The sequence below is a fragment of the Ambystoma mexicanum genome, chromosome 10 (assembly GCF_040938575.1).
Source record: "Ambystoma mexicanum isolate Mex_15411 chromosome 10, UKY_AmexF1_1, whole genome shotgun sequence".
NCBI classification, from domain to species: Eukaryota; Metazoa; Chordata; class Amphibia; order Caudata; family Ambystomatidae; genus Ambystoma; species Ambystoma mexicanum.
Genome location: NC_090932.1, coordinates 244706283 through 244726124, shown reverse-complemented (window position 1 = coordinate 244726124; position 19842 = coordinate 244706283). Strand labels below are relative to the sequence as shown.

At 36.3% G+C, this 19842-nt stretch overlaps 1 protein-coding gene across 1 annotated transcript in view; it reads right to left on the bottom strand.

The window, feature by feature from the left end:
• Window positions 1-486: 486 nt before the first annotated feature.
• Window positions 487-19842, bottom strand: part of CLSTN2 (calsyntenin 2) — a 3665407-nt gene continuing 3646051 nt past the window's right edge. The window contains exon 18 of the mRNA XM_069617773.1: window positions 487-1712. Coding sequence (XP_069473874.1) covers window positions 1509-1712 — 204 coding nt within the window. The 3' untranslated portion in view covers window positions 487-1508. The remainder of the gene's footprint in view (window positions 1713-19842) is intronic.

Genomic DNA, 19842 nt, shown 5'->3' with positions numbered 1-19842 from the left:
CAAAAGTACATCTTCACACGGTTGCCTTTGAGGGGAAATTCATAGTGGTTCCCAATGAGTTGTTCAGTAAACCACATTTCGGGATAGTGTCAGCTTTACTGCTCCACACAATTATGGGTTTTTCAGTCCATATGTGTAAGAAACCACCTGCTTGTAAGTGAAATAGCTAACGCCACTTACAATGGCGATATTGACCAACGTGGTATTTTAGCATGCTGTAATTAATACCCCATGTCCCTAATGGACTCCGAAATGCGTAATAACCTCAGCTTTAAATCAACTTTAAATGCGTCAGAGAATTCCCATTGCTGCATGCAGTAATGGGAATAAGGATGGTGATATTAGCGCCGGTGTGACGAGGCTCATAGAGTGAACTAAGAAGGTTCAATGCATCATATACCAGTCAAATAATGACAAGAATGGTATACGTTTTTCACATGACACATTTTACACCATTCAAGTCCAATTTTCAAATAAAATAAAAAATCCAAATGTTGATACCTTTTATTGGATTCCCTAAATATAAATGATTAGGCGATACAAGCCTTAGTTTTCGAAGTTGCATAGACTTCTTCAACAGATCTAGTAAGGAATAGCATAAAACGTGTATTTTCTCACATTTCTCCATGAGGTCTTTTTCAGTAGATTTTGGGGACGTTTTTACATTTTTGAATGCCTCCAGTTCTGCCACTTTGAAACAGTTTCCATAGGAAATGGATGTGCACAAGCAAATATACTCAAATCAATGTCTGCATCATCCATTTGTTACAGTTGTTTTAGGAACCAAATAAACATTTTCTCGGACATTATCTATGTAGTTGATGATTCATGTATGTAGTTACTGTACTTAGGAAGCCGTAAGTGATGCCAGATGCAACATTCTATTTGTCTCCATGAATCTAGCAGCACAGGCGAGAATGGGCCAGGTCCCTCTGCACACATGGGTGGGCCTCCAGCGTGAGCACACCTCTTGGGACAGAAAGTTAGGCAACATTGCATGTTCTCATAGCTGAAATGCTAGCGGAATGAGTCGAAGAAAGAGCAACTCCAATGCATGTGTACCTAACTAGACACACCGGCACTAACAGATGTCAAAAACATGTATGTACGCATTCTTAGGTAGGGTGAGGAGGGGATTATCTAAAGGTCTCGCGTAAGAAGGAACGTATTGTCTGTTGAACAATTTGTAATGATACAAATATCTGGAATGTGAGATAGAAATGTGTATCATGCATAATGACAACTGAAAACATATCATCTGTTGACAGAATCTGCGGCGTTGACTGGTGGCTCGGGCTGCTGTAAATGCTTGATTGACCTCTGCTGGTATTGAATACACACTTTTGATCACCATACTCCACAAATGCGCAGAAGGACGCTGTCTCTCTTAAAAGCTGCCAAGCCATGAAAAGAGGCAAATCCTGTTGTTTAATTCATAGTCTTCAACATGACCCGGAAGTAGATCGTATCAGTGTTTACAAAAGAAAGAAAAAGAAGAAGGTGGGTTTTTAGTAATAGAGTGTTGAATCCTCCCACTTCAGCTGTTGTTGCCTTGGCGCCGTTTGGTGAAAGGCCTCATTCTGAGGCACATCTTTTTCTTCCTCTTCACTTTCATCTGATTCATAACTTGACGTTTCTTCGTCTTCTTCATCGTCGTCTACGTCATCTTCATCCTCAATATCTTCTTCTCCTTGTTGAGGCACATCGTAATTCTGTTTTTAACATAATGAAAGAAATCAGAATTAAAGGTGCACTTTAAAACAAGTGTACACTAGAACATGTGTGCCTATAACACTTTGCATTTTTGAAACCGCAGAGGTAAGAGCAAGAACTCTGTAATAGTTAATGTGAACCTTGCACTTTGAGTTGCGTGGTATGACCATTTGGGGTGTGCAGATGGGCTTTTACCAATGACCAAGGGCATCTACTGCTGTGCTATGGCATGGCGATATGATAGAGATAGTCTGCAGAATCCATACTTGAGTGCACAGTAATGACAAATACTCCCACTGCTTTAAACCTAGACACAGTGCCACTTTGAAGAGCTGCATTTTGGAAGGCCTTTCTCCAGAAAGAGCAATATTGCTGCTGGTCGAATCAAGGGCTCCCAAAGCGCGGCTATTAGGTGGGTTGAATCTAGGGACGCTTTTGTAATTTTTGAAGATGTGAGATCTTTCTAAGAACATTGCTTGAAGCCATTTCAGGTATTACTTGCTTAACTTTGTTAAAGGGATGTTATGGTTAAGTTGCGCTACTAAAAACCTATGAAATTCAGTGAAAAAACTTTGTTAAAGGGACGTTATGGTTCCAAGTAAAACCGAAAAACCCTTGAAATTCGCCAGTTATGGTAAGCTAAGCAACCATAACTCGTGCCACCACCGTGCACTGCTAAGACTAACACCCAGGACATCAAAGATGACATCACAAATGTCATTGATGACATCACCGATGACATCACATGTGTATGTACTTTTCATGAAATATGTGTACAAGGGATTCTTATTATAATCTTGTGAAGAAAGTGTCAAGGATCATTGCAATAAATATCATACCCCAATTAGTGCATTGAACGATGCATTGATGTAAATAGCATTCTATTATGGGGTTATATCTAGTATACTAAGCTACTAATTCAGAAACATAGCATTGTGTGCAGCGTACAAGATGAAGGTATAATATTCGTAATGTTAATATGTTGAATAATGAAATGATAATCGTTTTCTTAATAGATTTTTGTGTACTGTGAAATATGTAATAAGTAGCTAATAAAACCCATGTATTACATAATTGCATTACTATAGACAAAACACAAAGAGACAAGAACAGATACCAATATGGGTATATACAGGTAAAGTGAAGTTAGCAAAAAAGCACAAATAGTAGCACAAAAAATTCATACCCTAACTGATTATTTTCATGCAAATAAATGATTGTTCTGTTTCAAAGCTGTATTTACCCTTTGTATATGTATCACTTCATGTGATTGGACCCTAAGGAAAGTAGTGTGAGTACAATGTATACAAATATTACCATACACAGGGAAAGCACAGCCATAAAAAAACAACAGAACAATCAGAAAGTGCTGATAAGTCTATTGATTATCTTTATGCACAAAAAGGATTGCTGTCATATGATGTGACTGGACTTTAAGGAAATTACTATAAGAACCTACTTGTAGGGACTGTTACTGAAGAAAACCCTGTGGCATAGATATGTCAGCAAAAGAAAAAAGAGTGAACCAGACATGTGATGTCATCAGTGATGTCATCAATGACATTTGTAATGTCATCTTTGATGTCGTGTGTGTTAGTCTTAGTCTTAGCAGTGCACGGTGGTGGCGCGAGTTAAGGTTGCTTAGCTTACCATAACTGGCGAATTTCAAGGGTTTTTCGGTTTTACTTGGAACCATAACGCCCCTTTAGCAACGTTTTTTCACTGAATTTCATAGGTTTTTAGAAGCGCAACTTAACCATAACGTCCCTTTAACAACGTTTTTTCACTGAATTTCATAGGTTTTTAGTAGCGCAACTTAACGTCCCTTTAACAAAGTTTTTTTCACTGAATTTCATAGGTTTTTAGTAGCACAACTTAACCATAATGTCCCTTTAACAAAGTTTTTTAACTGAATTTCATAGGTTTTTAGTAGCAAAGCTTAACAATAGTAACTTTGACTTTATGTACATGTAATATGGAACATACTGAACCACTTCTACTGAATGTAATGTCCGCGAACATTTTTGATGTCCGCGAACATATTCGGACAACAGTACCACTACCTAAAAAGTCGGGTGGGGCATGTTTCATTGTTATATTACAAGATGATAATATTTAAAAAATTCACAAAGTAGTACACATACATATTATATGTACTAATACATAAGAAATGTAACCCATATGTGTACCACACTAACCTTTCATTTAAATACAATATATTCTAAAATGGAATATACCAAGAGAAGATAAATAGGCTTCCAAGATAATTACCTGACAGACACTCCACAACTAAGACCAAGACCAGACCTACAGACTACTCAGAACATATCTTACCTGAAATAGTAAGTGTACATCATTTTACTCATATCTTTATAAACTTTCTGTATTAGATTAAAAAAAAATATTATATATATATATTTTTTCTCACAGAAATGTCTATGTCTAGTACTCTGGAATGGCTAGAGGAGCACTTCCCACATGACGAAATTTCAGAAAATAGTGAAGCTAATGGTACACACTTTACAATATAAACCATTTAAGTGTTATTATTTTATATATATTTACTTTATATATTTCTTTTTGTACAGAGTATACCAAAATAGAAAATATGTCTGAAGAAACTGTTATGGAAAACACGCTTGACAGCTTAAAAGAAAAAATTGATTTATTATTGAGCAATTTTAATAATTTGAAAACTTTTGTTGAGGATCATTTTAAAACAAAAACCTCATACCATTGTCCCACATGTACCTGTCCCCCATCACCATATCCCAGTCAATTATCCCCAAACCCTCTCCATAATCCAAAACGTTTTGATGAGACTTCCATCCCTTCTTCACCTGATATCAATCATGTTGAAACCCTAATTCTCCTGTTTTTGTTTCTGTTTCTGCCTCACCTTCTCTGTCATACATTATTAATATATGTGAAATAAAGTTACATTTTTATGTTGTGTTGAAATTACTTCCCATTTTTTATTTTTTTTAAAACAATGTAGATGTCCGCTGACAGCGCGGGTGTTCTGAAATGTTCGTAAATAAACGAAAATGGAGGTGTCCTGAAGAACACTATACCTGTCCGTATTGTTCGCTAGCAAGTTGAAACTGTTCTAAGAACCCAATTGGTGTCCTGAAATGTTCGTAATTAAACGAAAATGGAGGTGTCCTAAGAAAGAACACTATACCTGTCCATACTGTTCGCTAGCAAGTTGAAACTGTTCTAAGAACACAAGCAGTGTCCTGAAATGTTCGTAATTAAACAAAAATGGAGGTGTCCTAAAGAACACTATACCTGTCCGTACTGTTCGCTAGCAAGTTCAAACTGTTCTAAGAACCCAATTGGTGTCCTGAAATGTTCGTAATTAAATGAAAATTGAGGTGTCCTAAAGAACACTATACCTGTCCGTAATGTTCGCTAGCAAGTTAAATGTTCTAAGAACACAATTGATGTCCTGAAAAGTTCGTAATCAAATGAAAATGGAAGTGTCCTAAAGAACACTATATCTGTCCGTAGTGTTCGCTAGCAAGTTTAAACTGTTCTAGAACATACGCGATGTCCAGAAATGTTTGTTTGATGTGTGACACACTTTTAATTAATTCCGGACCCAAACACTGTCCGTAGAACATCAACTCGCATGCGCAAACCAATGTCCCTGCATTTGGTGTCCTGCGGACAGGAGCTTCCTTCGCGGACCTGTTCGCAAAGTGATCATGTGACCGCGCCCATGCTGATCGCTTGTTCTGTATGCGGACATTGTTTGTGTCCCCGAACAATTTAAAAGTACATTTTCGAGTAATCCACAATATTTTTCCATAAAAACTCATCATGGCACAAGTCCCACATAGTAATCCTGAGTTTCTAGATATCTTTGAAACTTTTTGAACCCTTTTTTGTGTTCGATCTGACCGCAGACAGCGCGCATGTCCGCGAACCGCGTACAAGCACCCCTATAAAAGACCACGCCCTAGAGCTTATTCTCATTGTGTTTCTGGCTATTCTTCAGAGCACAGCTATTTCTCCAGCAACTTCCTGATTCCACCATCGAGATGGCATCCCTTGCTGCAGAACTGCCACCTGGTGCTGTACTTGCTTCAGCACCACCCCCGCCCCCTCTACCACCACCACCTTCCCAAGGTCCTGACGAGGGGAACAGGAGTGAGGATGCAGAGGAGGAAGAAGAGGATGACGAGAATGAGGTAGAGGAAATCCCTACTACCCGCACTAGATGTGAGTCTTGGGTGTGACGGTTATTTTCCATTTATGGGAATGATCCTAAGGCTTGTGCGAACTGTGTTATCTGCAATGAGTGCAAAATGATACTCAGTCGCGGGAAGCACAGTTCGTACAGCTTTGGGACCGCGACCATGAAGCGACACCTGAGGTCATTTCACTCTGGGGCTATTTGCAAGGTTGTACCTTGCGAAGAACGTAGTAGGTTGATTTCTTCTACTTCATCCTCTGTTTCTGATCCTGTCACCACAAGGACCACCTCTGTGGGACAGCGTCTTCCTCAAGCTGCCTCACAGGCCATACAGAATTCTGATGACTCTTACCTTCCGAGGGTCACAGTTGTATGTATGTACTGTGACAAAGTACTCTGCAGGGGGGAGTGACTTCGGAGTGCTTTTGAGACTATCATCTCAGAGCATGAGAAGACCTGCTCACTACCCAAATAAAACACACTCTACATCTTCCTCTCTCTGCTCGCCCTTTCTTATACCTGTGGTTGGTGTCCCCCCTTTACCCTCCTCTCCTAGTTTGTCATGTCTAAAAAAACAAAAAAAATATAAAATTACAAAAATAAAAAAAAATAAGGCTCTTTTCAGAGCCGCCTTTCACAGTTAAAAAATAGAAGTGAAGATAAATAACGCAGGGCCGTTTGTATTTCTTAAAAGTCCGCAGACAGTTCGCGAACATTAAAATAATTGGGGTGCTACCCTATTGTTACCATTGCATTTTTCTCTGGGAGGAAGTGGTGGCTCTGAAAAGAGCCCTTGGGAGGTGTTTGTATGTCAAAACTTATAAATACTTGACACCTACTTCAAAATGGATGCTGTATTTCTAAAAAAAAGGTTGCAGTGCATTTTGTACATTTCTCTGAAAAATCTGATTGCCAGCATAAGTAAAATGGACTCCATCTCTGCAAAAAATGTATGTACTACGAAACATAATATTTTCATTGTGACAAGATGACATGCCAAAATCTCTTAGAAATGCACAAACAGCCTTATTAACATTGCGCCTTGCTTTTTCCATTTGTGGACCAAATGAAGAAGAACGAAGCCACATTTGTCTCTGCGCAATCCGTGAAAATATTACTTCAGAATTAGGAAACATGTCCATGACTTTCCCCAAGTCCTTCTTTCATAGCAAATTGCAAAGAAATTCCAGACACATGTCCTAAACTGTTCCCTCCACAATGAATTACAATTATGTCTGGATGTTGCTTTGTTTCCAAAGTAGCACAGAGAGGTAGCAAGTCCAACCACTTCATTCCATGTACTCCATGCCAGTGTACTTCCACATGTGGAAATCCAAGATCTACAGCTACTCCACAGCTTTGTGCATGCACCTTCAACCAATGTATTCACAAATCTCCCAAAATCCAAACAATCTGTTTTCTGAAACACACAGCCATAGGTATCTGTTGTTCTCTCAGCAAAAAGAGTATCTGAGAAACTCTTTCCTGGCACAACACACCCACTAAACTTTCCTGATCAATTCCTTCCACTGCTCATTCTCATTTGCATGACTTCTGAACCAAAAAATCCCCGGATGTAACTCCCAATGTCCGCAAACTACCGCCATGTCCGCGAACATATCGTAACATGAACAGCCCTTCTACCATTTCCACTTCACTCTCTGTGCCATTCCCTCATTGGATGTAGCTAAGAAATCACATGACCATGCACCAATCACATTCAAGACCTCTACATCTAACTGCATCATCATAGTTCAGCACTGCAAATGTACTGTGAATCCCTCTGAGTACAAGTGTCATATCATTGGCAAGCACCATCTACAAGAAATACTGTACAAGTCTCCAAGATTTCTACTTGCAGCTCCATGCATATCCATATGCATGAACACAACTACAGCTATGCATATTTTCTTTACAGTACATGAACACATTTTCAAACTGACTTTTAGCTTGTGTTATCTGTAAAATGAATCTACTGTCTTTTTTCCAATTTCCTAAAATCAACTGTCACTTATAAACCTTTATACTATTTAGTTTCTTAATACAAACACTGTCAAATCATGTTAAACTAACATTTTTTAAATTAAATGTATAGACTACATATATTGAAACAAAATTGCATGCATGCACATTCTATGTTCCAATCTCAAAAAATAATACTTATACAATTACATTTATTTATTTATTTATTTATTTATTTATTTATTTATTTATTTGATTACTTTAATTTAAGCATGACATTAAGGCACTATTACCTAAAACAGCTTAGTTACAGAAATGGTGGTATTCAGTGGTACATTATGAATTTCACAAGACATACTAAAGATATGTTGTTTGTTACAGTTACTCATTGCAATACAATTTGTTCATTAAGAACATATCATATGTATTGAACTGGTGCGATGTATCTTATGTGATTAAGATAGTTTTAATGGTTTTAAGGAAGGCGCTGAGGATTTCAATTAAAAAAATCAATATCTAAATTAAAAACAATGCTATATACAAACAAAATTACTAATTTGTTTCTTTTACAATTGCAGTGAAGACCATTCTCCTGAAAAGAAGCAGCCGAATTTCAAGAACAAAGAAGAACTAAGAATTAAACGGCTCATTTTAGAAAAAAAGTAAGTAGAATATCACCATAATATTTGTATTATTACTCAAACATACTGTAAAGTTAATTCATGCTATTTCTGTGTCTTGAAATAGAGATTGTGCACCATTCTGTCCAAAAATCCCCATGTCTTAAACAGCCAGAATGGTGCACAAATTCCTACTTTTGGACACACAAATTACCCATCTCAACCGCTAGAAATTTCATATTATAGAACAAACAACTGTTTTTATTGTATATATTAGATTTACTATTTGTACTTCTCCACACCACTAGCTTATTTTTTTCTGTCATCTGAACCTGAGTTTAGTAACATATTAATTGAAGAATACACATCCCTACTAGTTGTACTTCCCAAAGCACAATCAGACACCATTACATACATCATCTTACTCAAACACTCATGCACACAGCAAACATACATTGCAGAACACCCCAACCCATACCTTCTTTATTTTTTTCAACAGACCCTAAAGAATGCTTACCAAAAGTCAAGTCCGTAGAAAGCAACACAGAAGTAGAGCAAATGAAAATAAAAGTGTCCAACATAAGCATCCATCTCTAGCAGAATTTGTAAAAAAAAAATTCAAACAAAACAGCTAATACAGTCATTTAGTGAAACACAAGAAGTTTCAAGTACAAAACATTTGCCTTCCCTATCAAAATGTAAAACAAACCAAAAAACAATTAACAGAAAATCAGCTATCACTACAGATAAAACTACTTCTTTAAATTTTAATATAGTGCAAAGTAAGCATACCAAGAAAAGTATTTTAGCCAAAATGTTCTGTCACAAAGTCCTTCAAAATCTTATAAAAACAGGAGATAAATCAGGTTCAATGCTTAAAACCTATCGTAGGAAATTAATTTTAGAAGTGTTGATAGATAGTGCAATTCTTCTCAAAAGAAAGCTATTTATTTTAGTGTTAAACAAAATAAAACACTAACAAAACTAATAACTAAATTACAAAAAAGACTTCTCAATAAACGAAATGTCAACAGAAAGAACTTCTTAAGTATCTGCGGCGGTGAATGGAGTCACACTACGAGCACAGAACCATACTTTAATGAAGAAGCGTACAAACAAAAACAAACAAATACAATTGCCATACATAGCAGTGGTCGAGGTTATGAAAAAGTTAATAATACCATAATGGAACAAGAAGTACTCCTTACAAAAATATGCCCTGAAAACTTAGAATTACCCCTCCATTCAACTGAATCAGAACGTCTAGTGTACAAATGGCCATGCACGTCAATATGTAACATTCCTAAACAATTTTTCAAGTCTTTACGCCAATTCCTCAATCAATATGTAAAAAGCAAAGACAAAATCAAAATTAAACTACTGCAAAATATGGATACCTGTCCAGTGCTTAAATAGACAGGACTGCAAGGACATTCATTGGCCTGCATTACAGGACCTACTTGTAAAAACACCTTCCATGATATCAAAAGAATATCAACACATCATTCAACTATAAGAAATCTAGTCTATAAACTGTGCTATGCTAAAAGTCCTGCTTTAGCACTAGCAAATTTAAATAGCATTCTTCTACATGGTACAGCAAAAGACCTACTTCAAGAAATTGACTATATCCAGAAAAAATATTTTGGAAGTGAAAGCCATTTACAGAATGAAATAGCTTTAAACCAAATTAGCAACAATTCTACACATGGCAAACTTTTTCTAAACACATACAAAAAAGAAATACTAAAATTTAAAAGTACATCAGATGAAGTACCAAACCATGTATGTGTATGTTGCTACAGAACGTTTTATAAACGTAACACGAGAACTGTAGATATATCATATAAAATAGAACACAATGGAGATTCTAAATGGTTTGAATTAGCTCTCTACCTTGTAGCAGAAAACAAATATGAAATAAGTGACCCCTTAATACTTTGCAGTTACTGCACTACAAAACTTGACAACAATCAAACTCCTTCACATGCTATCACACTTAATTTGGAATTATACCCACTACCAAACCCCCTACAACAACTTAATTTATATGTGAGCATCTTAATTCAAACAGTACACCCATTTCAAGCAATAATACGCCTTCAACCAAAACCAGTAAAATTACCTCCCTCTGAATTGGTAAAAGGCATTAGTGGAAAAGTAGTTTATTTACCACTAGATCTAAAAGAAAATGTGCATACTCTAGGAGTGCAACGTCCAATGCAGCAATCTTAAATTTGCTTAGTAAATGGAGTACCTACAAAAGACAAAAAAATATAGCAACAGCTGGTAGATTTACATAAAGTTAGACAAACCTTACAATATCTTAAAGAGAATAATTAATATTACAAAGAAATTAATATTGAAGAAAACTTGAAAGATACAACTGAAATAATTCAAGAAACAAAAGAAGCTGGTCAATTTGAGCTACTAGATCCTGCTACAATATCAAATACTTTAGACCATTATGCAATTCATCCTTTGCACTCTAATGACACCATAGAAGATGCACTGGAAACATACCAAATGCGTCAAACAAAAGGATCACCAATCAGCATATGGGAAAAAAGTATAGAAGCACATTTTTTTCTTCTACTCTTTCCTACTGGCAAAGGAGGAAGGTATGATGATAGACCTATTCAAATATTAGCTTCAGAATACCGCTCATTACGGATGTATTCTGAAGATCTCAGATTTAGACAAAATGTGGAATACATATGACAGCTACACAATTATTACAAAAAGTGCAAAAAAAGGATGAGGTTTTACAATCAAATATTACAAATCTATTAGCAAATATGCATGGTACTAAAGAGTACTGGTTTTGACATCACGGAGATGTACGTTGTATGATCAGAAACCTTGGCCCACCCACTTGGTTTGTTACATTAAGTTGTGCAGAATATGCATGGGAAGATTTACATGCTTTCCTATGCATATCAAACGAAAACAAAACAAACATAGATATACTAACACCTGGAGAACTTTGTTCTCAGGATCCTGTTAATGTTTCAAGATATTTTCACCATCGCTTCATTGCTATGCTACATTTTATTTGTAATAAAACTGTTCCTCCCCTTGGAGAAGTGCAACACTTATTTTGGAGAAAAGAATACCAAGCCAGAGGAGCACCACATATCCACATGCTTTTATGGATTAAAGATGCTCCTAAATTTGGTCAAGACAGTGATGCCACTGTTTTACAGTTTATTGAAAAATATGTTACTTGTGAAATTCCATCAGAATCCACAAATAGTGATCTTCATGCAGAAATTTTACAATTTCAAAGACATAAATGTGGCAAATATTGTCGTTGCAAATACAAAAATAAAGGGAAATACTACACCAAATGCTGATTTGGTTTCCCTAGACCAGTTACAATTACAGGTCAAGTGAACAACCTCATGTCTTCAGTTAGACATAGTGTTAAAGGTAAGTCACCTAAAAATACATATTTCATACAAAGAAAAGAAGAAGAAAAATATATCAATGATTATAATGCAATCATTGCCGACTAATGGAATGCAAACATAGATGTGCAGTACATTGCAGACAATTCTACTGCAGTTGCACGATATGTCACAGCATACTTAACCAAAGCAGAAAAGACAGAGCTCCAAGACCTCTGGAATGACCTGTCATCAGATAAAACAGTGTCTCAGAAATTATACAGCTTGGGCATAAAAATGCTCTCCCATAGAGAATGTGGATCATATGAAGCAGCTGATTGTTTAACTAGTACTGAATTGTATGGTAAATCTGAAAATATAGTATGGCTAAGTCTTGGTCCAGCTAAATCTAGAAAAAGAGTTCTAAAAACATACGGAGATATAGAAGCAATAGCCAAACATGATCCCAACAGCCAAGACATTTTAAAAATCAATTTATTGGACACATACTACCCAAATAGAAGTAATACTTTGGAAACCATGTGTCTATACCACATAGCCCAAAACGACACATACAAAAATAATATAAAACCTGATAAAAAAAAAGGTAAATACAGAGTGACAAACTGTGAAGGCAGCTTAGTTAAACTCACTAAACCAAATTTAATTAATCATATAAAATTGTCATTGAAGACTCCTCAACATAAATAAATATATTACATGTCCCTGCTACAACTCTTTAAACCATGGAGAAAAGAAGCAGAAATACTAGAAAACTATGACTCATATGAAGATGCTTTCAAAGCAAATGAAAGCACTATAACTGATGTAAACTTTACACAATACAAAACAATGTTGGACAATGAACAGCAACACAAAGAAGAACTCCAGGCCCAACGAGATAAAGACACTCTTTACAGTAGTCAACCTTCTGTAACAGGAAGCCAAGAACCACTTGGAGAACCACTAATAATAAATGAGGCAGAATTAGCTATAATAGAAGTAGAAAACACCATGTGTCAGTATGAAGATAAAGAAGACTTAACTATACTACAATCAAAACTAAACAACGTAGCATTTTTGAAGAAGTAACAAATTGCACATGGTGTACAACATGAAAATAAAGAATGTTCCTGCCAAAATTATAAACCTATACTACTGTACGTCAGTGGTGAAGCTGGTTCTGGCAAAACATTCCTAATCAAAATCATCAGTAAATTCCTTCAACAATTGACAAACAACACACTGTCAGCTGTTGTCACTGCCCCCACAGGTTTAGCTGCCTACAACATAGGTGGTGTCACTTTACATGTAAAAAATGTCAATAGTATGGCCTTAATGCCAACTCTTGCAAGCTGTTTCAAATTCAATGAAATAATGTTAAGTAAAGAAATGCAACCAATAATGGAAATTAGCGCCACAGACAAACTAGATGTACATGGTATGACACTACCTATGTGTGACCAAGCCACAACAAGACTAAATAGATTAGAAAAATCAATCTCAAACATAGCAGGCTTAGAAAAGATATTAAAATTATCCTTAAATTGCAGAGTAATGCTTAAACGTAACCTTGATGTGGGCCAAGGACTAGTTAATGGAACACTGGGTACAGTTGTTGGCTTTCAAACATACCCACGTGACAACAAAATTCAGTTTGTACTCTTTGTACTCTTTGACAAACTTTCAGAAGTTAAAAGGATATGACGCTTAACAGCTCAATTCCTTCTCTTCAAAGACATGTATGTACGCAGAGAACAATTTTCTCTAACTCTTGCATACGCACTCACGATTCATAAATCACAAGGTCTTACCCTAGACAAAGCAATGATAGATATTGGTAACACAGTCTTTAAATAAGGCATGAGCTACGTAGCACTATCACGCTTACGTACACTTGACGGTATATTTCTAATCACATTGATGCAAGTAAAATAAACGCTGATATTCCTTGCATTTTAGAATACAATAGACTTCACTCACTATACACTCCCCATCTAAACACATATTCTGTTCCACAAAAAGTAAAACATTATAAAAGAAAAATAAATCAAACATAAAAGCAACAGGATGTCACTGCAAATCCTCCAAAGAGAGTAAAAGAAAGTAATACTTCATCAAGTGCCACAAGCAAAAACGAATCAATTAGGGAAAGTAAACCAGTTACTTCTTCAAAGAATGAAGACAAACTCCAAAAAAAGCAGTCAGATACAGAACTACCTGGTCCATTTAAACTCTCAAATATAGTTGGTGTAAGTTGCTATGCAAATGTAGCAATGAATATTCTATTTCAATTACCACCAATTGTTGAAAACATTTACTTACACAGTACAGACCCATTGTGTTTGCAAATGTTAGTACTTCACAGAAATGCAGCAAATAATCCTGACAACATGTATAGTGTTTATGGAATAAGACAACAATTGGACTACTGTGCTGGAATGGTGAAATTCACTATAAACTCACAGGAGGATCCACAAGAATTTTTAATGTACTTACTTTTTTTTTTTTTTTATTTCATAGTTGCTTTGGTCTTGATCGCAATCTAGACCTTTCAACTTTCCAAAACAATAGAAAAATTAAAAATCTTGTATACAATTTTAAAACAAGAGTACACTTTTAACAAGTATTCTAGATATCAAAAAATAAATAACAGAACAAAATTAATTAGATCTTTTGTAGATAGAATAGATTAACAATGTTTTCCGTGATGTTTCATTAATACATTTTACACCTAGACCTGCTCGTAGCTCAATTTCTTAACCGAGCATACATCGGAATTTTGAGCTGCTGTAAATAGTTGACTATGGCATATCTCACTTACTTACTACAAGTACTGGAAAACAAAAACATACCTATAAATGAAATCTTCTAGATTTCATACATGTGGAAAGATACATGCACTCTCTGCAACAACGTGACACATGAAGAAATCCCCAATGAATGCTTCGTATATATATATATGTATATATATCAATACCTAATTGTGAATCCATTCCATCTTAGAAACGTGTACAAAATGCAAACCATGGTGGATTATGTTCTACCTGCAATTCAGATAATCACTCCACTTTATTAATACAAACACATCGTAAATCCGTAATACTAATGCTTCCACATTACAATGCAGATGGTACCAAAAACAACTGCAAGCTGACTGGATTCACACATGGTCAAATATCACTTGGTAAGAAAACCCTCACAACAATAGGTATAATCTACCACGCAGGAGCCACAACCAATTCAGGGCACTACACTGCATATATAAAAAAGAAATGTGGATGGTTTCAATGTAATGATAATACCATTACTCTAAAGCAGAGATTACCAGCAAATCTTACAAATGCTTATTTAATGTTCTTAAAACCAAAATTTGATAACTAAACTGTACTTAAACCTCAAGTAAACTTGTAGTAAACAATATAAACTTTTAGAAAATTCCAAAAGCTATCTAACTGCCCAAAGATTCTACAACAATTAATCACATAAATGAATACCACTAAATTAGAGCAAAAAATAGACCATTAGAACACACCAATGGGTATCTAACTGTCCCAAAATTTAACAATATCCAAACAGATAAATCAATACCTCTAAAATATATAAAAAAAATAGACACTTAGAATACGCCAATTGGTATCTAACTGTCCCAAAATTTAACAATATCCAAACAGATAAATCAATACCACTAAAATATATCAGAAATAGACAGTTAGAATACGCCTACTGGTATCTAACTGCTCCAAAATTTCATAATATACAAACAAATAAATAATATGTTACTGCTCCAAATAAAATGCAACAACCCAATGTATAAAGCATTAGCCAAAAACAACAAATGAACACTGAAAACAAACAAACAAATAAACTGTTGCATAAAAGAAAAAGCTTTTTTTTTAATCCAACATGGATTTTTTTATCTCCCACAGACCCAATGATTTTAGCAATGAACACAGAAACTGAGCAAATTGCACAGTACCCTGGTTTGTGATCTACTAAATATGAGGGTCCCAAAAAAAAAATGTTGATTATACAATGTAAAAAGTCATTACAAAATACTAATACTAACTTGCTATTTTCTTTTATCACAGAAATTAACAAGAAATACATGTACTCCCGTTACTAAACCAAACAGTAAGTATATTATACACTCTACGCCCAGGTCACAACCATCACAGCATATCACACCCATAGTATCTTATAACTTTGTTCCTTACAAATTTGTTTTTGACCCAAAGTTATAAGCAACTATAAATGTGATATGCTGCAGTGGTTGTGGCCAGGGCATAGAGTGTTGGGTGCATGGCCAAATGGCCAAATGGCCATGAACCCAACACTCTATGCCCTGGCCACAACCACCGCAGCATATCACACCCATAGAGTAAAACATTTCAACTATGGCCTATGGAAACTTTTAATGTCTGCGGACATTACCAGTGTTCTTAGAACACTTTCAATTTGCCAGCGAACAATACGGACTGCGTCTTCAGAACACCCCCTACGAACATTTCAGGACAACGCGAAAGTTCTTAGAACACTTTCAACTCGACAACGAACAATAAGGACAGCGTCCTCAGGACACCCCCTATGAACATTTCAGGACAACGCGTGTGTTCTTAGGACACACCCCCATTTTGTTTATGTCCGAACATTTCAGGACAACGGGAGAGTTCTTAGAACACTTTCAACTTGCCATCGAACAATACGGACAGCATCTTCAGTACACCCCCTGCGAACATTTCAGGACACCACGCGAGTTCTTAGAACACTTTCAACTCGACAACGAACAATATGGACAGCGTCCTCAGGACACCCCCTACGAACATTTCAGGACAACGTGTGTGTTCTTAGAACACACCCCCATTTTGTTTATTTGCGAACATTTCAGGACATCGAAACAGTTCTTAGAACACTTTCAACTAGCCATTGAACAATACGGACAGCGTCTTCAGGACAACCCCTACAAACATTTCAGGACAACACGTGAGTTCTTAGAACACACCCCCATTTTGTTTATTTACGAACATTTCAGGACACCGAGACAGTTCTTAGAACACTTTCAACTTGCCATTGAACAATACGGACAGCGTCCTCAGGACACCCCTATGAACATTTCAGGACACCGCGAGAGTTCGTAGAACACTTCAGGACAATGCGTGTGTTCTTAGAACACACCCCCATTTTCTTTATGTGCGAACATTTCAGGACAACGCGAGAGTTCTTAGAACACTTTCAACTTGAAAACGAACAATACGGACAGCGTTCTCAGAACGCCCCCATTTTGTTTATTTGCGAACATTTCAGAACACCACAAGTGTTCTTAGAGTGTCTTCAGAACACCCCCTACGAACATTTCAGGACACTGCGAGAGTTCTTAGAACACTTCAGGACAACGTGTGTGTTCTTAGAACACACCCCCATTTTGATTATGTACGAACATTTCAGGACAACGCGAGAGTTCTTAGAACACTTTCAACTTGACAATGAACAATACAGACAGCGTTCTCAGAACACCCCCATTTTGTTTATTTGCGAACATTTCAGGACACCTCAAGTGTTCTTAGAACACTTTCAACTTGCCATCGAACAATACGGACAGCGTCTTCAGGACACCCACTGCAAACATTTCAGGACACTGAGACAGTTCTTAGAACACTTTCAACTTGCCATCGAACAATACGGACAGCGTCTTCAGGACACCCCCTACGAACATTTCAGGATAACGCAAGAGTTCTTAGAACACTTTCAGCTTGACAACAAGCAATACGGACAGCGTCCACAGAACACCCCCATTTTGTTTATTTGCAAATATTTCAGGACACCGCAAGTGTTCTTAGAACACTTTCAACTTGACAACAAACAATACGGATAGCGTCCTCAGAACTATGCCCTGGCCACAACCACCGCAGCATATCACACCCATAGAGTCTTGGTGTGGCTTGGTCACACATTGGTAGTGTCATACCATGTACATCTAGTTTGTCTGTGGCGGTAATGTTCATTATTAGTTGCATTTCTTTACTTAACATTATTTAATTGAAATTGAACAGGCTTGCAAGAGTTGGCATTAAGGCCATACAATTGACATTTATGTGGGCTAATTGTTCCATAACATCTGTAGCACATGCATTATCGCCATAAAGTGCATTAATTTGTCAGGTTTTCAATATTGCTTCTGCTTCTTTAGAAAGTATACAAACTCTGATACTTTTTAAGATGTTGGCATAAGTGAGATCTGCAGATTGCCGCATGTTTTCTGTTTAATCTCTGTATTGGAAATGTTGCCAAAGGTTGACATTTCCAATGCTGCCAACAGTTTTACGGCAGAGTTTGTGTCCTAATGTTTTAAAAATAGGCTCACCTTTTACTGGTGTCAATTGAAGAAGATCTCCGAAAACAATAACTGTTTTCCTGCAAAGAGCTCTTCATAGTTTGTTTTGAGTACTTCTTGTAATCTGAGGTGAATCAAAGTCAACACTAGGTTGGAGACCATGCTCACTTCATCTATTAGTAGCATTTTCATTTGTTTCAATACTCTGCGTAGTTCCATTGCAGCTTCTGCAGAAAGTTTGTAATAGTCTAATTTGTTCTGGTGTTCTGCTGGCAATAGTAGTAATCGGTGTAAAGTGACACCACCTATGTTGTTGGCAGCTAAACCTGTGGGGGCAGTGACAACAGCTGACAGTTTGTTGTTTGTCAATTGTTGAAGGAACTTACTGATGAATTTGATTAGGAATGTTTTGCCAGAACCAGCTTCACCACTGACGTATAGTGGTATAGGTTTATAATTATAGCAGGAACATTCTTTATTTTCATGTTGTATACCATGTGCAATTTGTTTTGTTACTTCTTCAAAAATGCTACGTTGTTCCTTGTTTAGTTTTGATTGTAATATAGTTAAGTCTTCTTTATCTTCATACTAACACATGGTGTTTTCTACTTCTATCCTAGCTAATTCTGCCTCATTTATTATTAGTGGTTCTCCCAGTGGTTCTTGGCTTCCTGTTAAAGAAGGTTGACTACTGTCAGGAGTGTCCTTATTTAGTTGGGCCTGGAGTTCTTCTTCGTGTTTCTGTTAACTGTGCAACATTCTTTTGTATTGTGTAAGGTTTACATCAGTTATAATGCTTTCATTTGCTTTGAAAGCATCTTCATATGAGTCATAGTTATCTAGTATTTCTTCTTCTTTTCTCCATGGTTTAAAGAGTTGTAGCAGGGACATGTAATATACTTCTTTATGTTGAGGAATCTTTAATGACAATTTGATATGATTAATTAAATTTGGTTTAGTGAGTTTAACTAAGCTGCCTTCACAGTTTGTCACTCTGTATTTACCTTTTTTTTCATCAGGTTTTATATTATGTTTGTATGTGTAGTTTTGGGCTATGTGATATAGACACATGGTTTCCAAAGTATTACTTCTGTTTGGGTAGTATGTGTCCAATAAATTGTTTTTTAAAATGTCTTGGCTGTTGGGATCACGTTTGGCTATTGTTTCTATATCTTCATATGATTTTAGAACTCTTTTTCTAGATTTAGCTGGACCAAGACTTAGCCATACTATATTTTCAGATTTACCATACAATGCAGTACCAGTTAAACGATCAGCTGCTTCATATGATCCACATTCTCTATGGGAGAGCATTTTTATGCCCAAGCTGTATAATTTCTGAGACACTGTTTTATTTGATGACAGGTCATTCCAGAGGTCTTGGAGCTCTGTCTTTTCTGCTTTGGTTAAGTATGCTGTGACATATCATGCAACTGCAGTAGAATTGTCTGTAATGTACTGCACATCTTTGTTTGCATTCCATAAGTGGGCAATGATTGCATTATAATCATTGATATGTATTTTTAGGTGACTTACCTTTAACACTATGTCTAACGGAAGACATGAGGTTGTTCACTTGACCTGTATTTGTAACTGGTCTAGGGAAACCAAATCGGCATTTGGTGT